The 7,530-nt window shown below is 32.3% G+C and overlaps 1 protein-coding gene across 1 annotated transcript; it reads left to right on the top strand.

Annotated features, from left to right (window-relative positions):
* The first annotated feature begins 5,673 nt into the window (after positions 1-5,673).
* Positions 5,674-7,255, top strand: LOC107611908 (MLP-like protein 31). The gene is made up of 2 exons (XM_016313780.3): positions 5,674-5,971; positions 6,720-7,255. The coding sequence occupies exons 1-2, from the start codon at positions 5,782-5,784 to the stop codon at positions 6,989-6,991; spliced, it is 462 nt and encodes a 153-aa protein (XP_016169266.1). The 5' UTR covers positions 5,674-5,781; the 3' UTR covers positions 6,992-7,255.
* Positions 7,256-7,530: the final 275 nt, after the last annotated feature.

Here is a 7,530-nt window from a genome sequence, read left to right as displayed (position 1 = left end):
ATTTAAAATAAATTTCAATCAATTTCAAAAATTGAGGCTCAAGTTATGATCCACCAAAGTTCACCCAAAATCTGTTTTTACCAAAAACCTTAAAAACTTACTTTCAACAAAACCCTTACTTCACAACCAAACTACTCACAATCCAATTAATACCAAATCAACACAAAAGCTCATACCACTCATTTCTCAATCTCAACCATCAATAATCTCCCATTTACACTATCCCACACCATCAAAATCATTACCCTCCAACAATCAAAAATCATCACAAATAATCCTAATTCTCCTCATTCATCAATACCATTTCCACAACTCATCATCAATTATCAACAATACCACAACTCTCAACAACATTACTCATCAACAATAATCCACCAACCTTAACATGACATCAACCACAAGATTCAATATCCAAAAATCATCATTAACATACATCATCACACATCATAATCATCAATATCCTTTATTCCAAACCACCATAAACATTTTACATTAACTTATTACCTTAAATTCTCATAATCCTCATTATTTACCAATATAACTAATCACCATAAATACTCATCAATACCAATAATTTCCAACAATCACCATCAACCACACTAATCCAATACAACCAACAATTAACGTCAATTCACAAATAATTATCCATAGGCCAATAACATCCAATCCTATCTTAGGGTCAACTAGCCTAAGTTTCCAGAAACATTACATATTACATAAAGGAAATCAAAACCATACCTTGGCCGATTTCCAAATGCACCAAACACCAAAACGAAGCCACCAAGCTTGACCCAAAGCCTCAACCAACTCCAACAAACACCAAAACTCAAACTAAGAACACATATATCACCAAAATCAAAACCTAGAAACCACAACATATAACACCACAAGGGTTTATGAGCACTTTACCTTGTCCAAAGAAGATTGGGATAATTTTCAACAATTACCCGCTACTAGAGATTACCTAAACAAGCAAAATCACAAAACTTGCTCAAAATTCCAATCCAAAAATGTGCAGAAACTTAGGGCAGAAAACTAGGGCGTGAAATGAGAGATATTATCAGAAAATCCTACATATAAAGGAAGAGTTCATCAAGAGCTTCGCGTGGCCGCAAACGGCTCGTCAATCGGAGCTCCGGATCAAAAGTTATGGCTCCCGGAAGGTGGAGGTGAATAGTAACAATGGAGTTTCACCCCCCCCCCCCCCCTCACCACCACCTATCCGAGTTCTCTCTCTCTCTCTTCCCATCAAAATGAGTTTGAAACTCATTAATCACACATATATATGTTGGACCTTGGGCCCGGTTTATGTCCGGTCCAACCCGTTAGCGTTTTTAGTCCGTTTGGTCCACTTTGGGCCAAAACCTTTAAGATTAGTGCCCAGTTTTTAATTCTAAATTATTTTTATCCTTTCAAACCAATAAATCAATTTTCCAAAATATTATTTTTTCTCAAACACAGTACCGGACAGGCTTAAACCAGTTCGACCAGTTCGGTTGCCGATTCTCGGTCTTTCGCAGAAAATACCTTTTTTTTTTACTCAGAAAAATTCACTGAAACCAAATTTCACCTTTTTATTTTTAAATTAAAACTTCTAAATTTTGAATCCATCTCGGGCACTTAATATTATTATTTTTATAAAAACAATTTTGCCAGTTCTTACACAAGTCAGAAAAATCATCACTAGGGTAAACCATTGGCTTCTCCGCATTATCAACATCCTTCAATATTTGGTCTTCAACAAAGATAACATCTCTACTCGAAATCACTTTCTTGCTAACAGGATCATAAAACCTGTAACCAAACTCATCAATGCCATAGCAAAAAAAAATACACTGCCTAGTCTTGACATCAAGCTTGGATCTCTCATCTTTGGGAATATGAACAAAGGCTTTACATCCAAAGACTCTTAAATGATCATAAGAAACATCTTTACCTGACCACACCTTCTCTGGAACTTCAAATTGCAAGGGAACACATGGTGTCCGGTTCAAGACATGAACAGCAGTGCTCAAAGCTTCACCCCCAAAAGGATTTTGCTAATCCAGATTGTGACAATAAGCACCTAACTCTTTCAACCAATGTTCTATTTATCCTTTCAGCTAAGCCATTCAACTGAGGAGTCTTCGGAGGAGTCTTCTGATGTTTTATACCATGCTCTTTACAATAAGCATCAAATGGACCTGAGTACTCACCACCATTGTCAGTACGAATGCATTTCAACTTCTTCCCAGTTTCTCTTTCAACGGAAGCTTGAAATTGCTTGAACACATTCAAAACTTGATCTTTGGTCTTCAAAGTGTAAATCCATAATTTTCTAGAATGATCATCAATAAAGGTTACAAAATAGATAGACCCTCCAAGTGTTCTTGTCTTCATCAGCCCACATACATAAGAATACACCAAGTCAAGTATCTCTGGCTTCCTTGAAGGTGGATGGCTCTTGAAAGAAACCCTGTTTTGTTTTTCAGCAAAGCAATGGTTGCACTTTTGCAAAGTAACCTTACAACCAGATAAAAGATTCTTCTTGGATAATATATTCATGCCTTTCTCACTTATATGACATAATTTCTTATGCCATAAATCAATTTCATCAACAAACTCAGCAGCATTAACAACATCTTTCACAATCTTTGCTTGAATTAAATAAAGAGTAGAGTGTCGTATATGTAAGGCCCACATCGGTTGGGGAGGGGAACGAAGCATGCCTTATAAGGGTGTGGATACCTCTCCCTAGCATGACGCGTTTTGACGAGTGAGTGTGGGGGACTTAGGCTATCATCCCTATCGTCAAAGGCAAAACCGTGAGGCCTTGTATGCCAAAGCGGATAATATCGTGCTAGCGGGTGGTCTGGGCTGTTACAGTATACCTCTAGCAACGACCATGGAACCCTTGGTGAGCTTCCAACTATTACGAGAGAATGAGCTATCCAAGTCTTCATCACACAACTTACCAACAGAAAGTAAGTTCAACCGAATATCTGGAACATGCTTCACATGCTTCAAAGTCAACTTGGTACCGTTGGAGGTTTCTAAGCAAACCTGTCCAACAGCAACACATTTTGCAACACCTTGATGCGCCATTTTCACATCACCAAAATCATCAGGAGTATAAGGCGTAAACAAATTCCTCCTAGATGTAACATGAATAGAAGCACCACTAATCACCCAACTAGTGCTATTATCAACAAGGTTAACAGATTCAAACTCCTTAACAAGAAGAAAATCATCATGAGTTACATTGACCTTGTCTTCATTCCTACCATCATCTTTATTTTTGCTCTTGTCTTTACTTGCTTTGGCTTTCTCCTTCTTTAGCTGCCAACAAAATTTCTTCACATGTCCCTTTTGACCACAGTGATGATACTCAATATTTTTATACTTTTCTCGAGACTTGCTTCTACTTTGATCTCTACTTTTAGGACCTCAATTTTTGTTTCTCCCTCTAAACTCATAAACAAGAACGTTTGAATGTGCAGTCGATGTATCTTGTGACTTTCTTCTCATTTCTTCATTTAAAATACTACTCTTAGCAAGATCTATAGAGATTACACTATCAGGAGCAGAATTGGACAATGACATTCTGAGAATTTCCCACGAGTCTGGTAAGGAGCCAAGAAGTAACAATCCTTGAACCTCTTCATCAAACTTGATACCCATGGAAGATAACAGATTCATTATTCCTTGGAAGTTATTTAAGTGATCTGTCATTGATGTCCCATTTGTATCTTTCAAAGCCAATAACTGCTTGATCAAAAACATCTTGTTATTCCCAGTTTTTCGAGCATACAACTGTTCAAGTTTATGTGTCTCTCCAATAATATGGTTCAACACATTATCGTCAACCCACTGCCTAATATATCCACAAACTTGTCTATGCAACAAAGTCCAATCATCATCAGATTTATCATTAGGCTTCTCTGTACCAAAAACTGGTTGATGAAAATTCTTGATATAAAGCAAATCTTCCATTTTTGACTTCCACAAAACATAATTAGGATCATTAAGAGTGATCATCCTACTAGTATTAGTATTAGCTTCCATTGTTTACAGAATCAAAAGCTCCGAAAAATACAAACAAGCTCTGATGCTAGTATGAAAGAGCCCAGCAGCGAAAACAACACAAATATCCAACACAAGAACTATATGAAAGCACTCACAACACAATATGACAGCAACTATAAATAAGCAAATATAGCAAGTAAAGTAATAACAAGAACACACCGAGATTTTAACGTGGAAAACTCCCTCAATGTGAGAGGTAAAAATCACGAGTCATCCAAACCAGTGAAATAGCTCCACTATAATCAAATGATATACAAGAAAGTCTCAAACAAAGCACAAAAACGTGTATATAATAAGCCAAAACATCAAAACACCAAAGCTTACAAATGAGAAGCAAGAAGATGAAAAATACCAAAAAAATAGAGCTGCTTTTCGAAGCCTATTTCTCCCTCTGAATACCTCCAGTAACAATATCCACCATTCAGAATGAAGAACAAAATTTGAAGAATCTACAGTCCAACTTTCACATCGATCCAACGGTGAAAGGATGAGAAACTACTGTTCAAAAAATGTTGCTCTGTGTAAAATCGAAAAACCTATTTTCTCTCTTGTGATACCAATTTCTCCCATTACAGAATTTCAATCAACATCTCCATCGTCCAGAATGAAGAACAAGATGAGGGAAACATGCAGTTCAAATTTCACGCCGATCCAACAATAAACGAATGACAAACTGCTATTTAAAATTTAATACTCTGCATAAAAACGAAAATTCTGTTTTTCCTCTTCTCTCTCACTTTGATGGCAACACTCTCTACCTCTCAATGACCCCAAAATCTGAATTAGGATTGTGACACAATAGGTGCAAAAGAGACACTCCAAAAATTAGATTTAAACCTCACAAAGAAGAGAAAAAAAATCTACACATTCTAATGAACCATTGTAGATAATTAGCAGACATGTGTGACCTACTCATAGATCGAAGTGGATGGTTTTATTTATTTTCTTTCTTGAATTTTGTGTGGCTTTTTTTTATTGTGAATTTTTTTAACAGTGTTACTTATCAATAAAATTTATTATTCTTTATTATTATTTCAAATAATAATTGCTAAGTTTTAAATTTCAACAACATAAAAATAAAATATCAATACAGAATATTGACTGATATTAATAATAGATATTGGTCTTTTAATTTTTATTTTTTTTTTATCTTTTAAGTGTGTTAAAATTACGTGTACGCTAAAAAAAATTATATTACATATAAACTATCAAAATCAACTATCAATCAAACACTAATAATGATCCATTATAAAAATACATTTTGATGGTATCCAAAATGATCATATATTTACATTGATAATAAAACTTTATAAGCACTATAATCAAATTTTATAAATAATATAATCAAAATTAATTCATGATGCATATAATAAAATCAAAATACAAATAAAACTATAAAAATATGATGGTACCTATTTTGCGTTCCTAAAAAATTTGTTTAGAATTTAGTGATTAATCATTGTTAGATAATTTCATTGAGTAAAATAATATTTATTGACTATTTTTTGTGTTGACTAAAATTTTTTATTAGCAGCGCAATAAATAGTGAGGAACAAGCTGGCGATATAGTAGGTCGCTTATTTTTCTATATAAGGTCCTACAAATCTGAACTCATTGTCCCATATCTCTCATCAGATGTTCTAGCTAGCTAGCTTTATTACATTATTAGTATTATCTAATTTCTTGCTTCATAATAGTTGTTTCCTTCTTAAGACAATGGCACTGAGTGGTAAGCTTAGTACTGAAATTGTGATCCATGCACCTGCTGGAAAGTTCTTTAATTTTGTATCAAAATCTCTCCACCAATATCAAAACGTTTGTGAAAGAGTGCATCACACCAAGCTGCATCAGGGTGAGGATTGGCACAGCATTGGCGATTCGATTAAGCACTGGACTTATGTTATAGGTAATCAAGCTTAATTTTAAATCAATTAATTTGTAAATTAAAAATAAAACATCTCGTCGGATTTTATCATGATATTATTTTTTTCAAAAACCTAAATTTATAGAAAAAATTGCGTAAATAATTATATTTTTAATATGTCTCCTCATGTAAGATTTATTTTTTGGGTTTACATAAATTTTTGTGTGTTTTTTTTTTTGTTATTTATTTTAGGCTAAAATTTTTTTATTAAAGTTCAATATGAATAAAATTTTAAAATTTTTTGTTATAGAAACTTTGTTATTATGTCATAATATCACTTTTTTCTAAAATTTAATTTAAGAAGAAGATATATAGATAATTATATTTCTAACATTTTTTTTTTGAGATTTTATTAAATTTAATTAGTTTCCCTCCATTTACAACAAAAAAAGGTTTATTCTATGAAATAATATATATTAGTGAGAATTATATAAATTGTTTAAAAATTCATAACGAATAAGATTATTAGAAGAGAGCTATATATATATATATATATATATATATATATATATATATATACAAAATTCTTGTATTTTTTGTAGTTCCTAAAAACATATAACAAAAAATAGATTTTGTCTCCAAGACAAAAGATAAAATTTTAAAACAACCAAAAGGACTATCATAATTTGCATGTAATTATGTCAAGTAATTGACATAATTATTCTCAGGTTTCCTTAATTTTCTTTTTTTTTTTAATATTCTTTAAAATTTGATTATTGTCAAGCAACAGATGGTAAAGTAACTACATGCAAGGAGACAATTGAATCCGTTGATGAGAAGAACAAGACAATCAAATTCAATCTCTTTGATGGAGACATAAGTCAACAGTATAAGGTCTTGAAGCTCACCATTCAAGAGATTGATAACAGCAATGGAAGTGTTTCAGCTAAATGGACAGTTGAATATGAGAAAATTAATGATAATGTCGAAGCTCCTTATGGTTACATGGAATTGTTTGACAAAAATACTAAAGACATAGATGCTCATCTTCTCAAGGCATGATAATTACTAAAAGAAAATTAGAAGACGTTATATTCATGGTTGGAATTTAATAAGGGGTAGATTTTCGGGACTGTTTTGGAAGTGTTTATATAAATTAAATAATAAGTGTGAACTTGGGTGAACAATAGAATAAGGAAGTATGTTTCCAAATTCCAACCTTACATGTATGTTTATCCTTCGTTTGAATGGATTGAACTATTATATGTATGTATGTATGTATAGTCATCGTTAATGATTTCTTTTGTTGGTTGCGTTTATGCCATAGATGTGTGGAAATAAACTTGAAAGTATCTGTGTATGTCTAATAAAAATTAGAGTAACGATAGGTTATCAATTTTTTTGGGCAACATAAGTTAAATTTTTAAATTATTTTATTTGTTTTAAATTTAAATTTTAAATTAAAAATTACTAATTCTAAATTTTAAATTAAAATTTTAAACTCTAAATTAAATTAACTAATATTAGCTAATTAAAAAAATTAATTTTCTAACTTTCTCATAACCATAATGAGTAAATTGAAAACGTATTTGAATTATCAA

Source organism: Arachis ipaensis, chromosome B8 (genome assembly GCF_059453495.1).
Source record: "Arachis ipaensis isolate K30076 ecotype BB chromosome B8, ASM5945349v1, whole genome shotgun sequence".
NCBI lineage: Eukaryota > Viridiplantae > Streptophyta > Magnoliopsida > Fabales > Fabaceae > Arachis > Arachis ipaensis.
This window is presented reverse-complemented; position numbering and strand designations above follow the sequence as displayed.

Coding starts and splice junctions, on each gene's coding strand:
- LOC107611908 (XM_016313780.3), top strand. CDS start 5,782: ATGGCACTGAGTGGTAAGCTTAGTACTGAAATTGTGATCCATGCACCT. Junction 5,972..6,719: donor GCACTGGACTTATGTTATAG/GTAATCAAGCTT, acceptor GTCAAGCAACAG/ATGGTAAAGTAACTACATGC.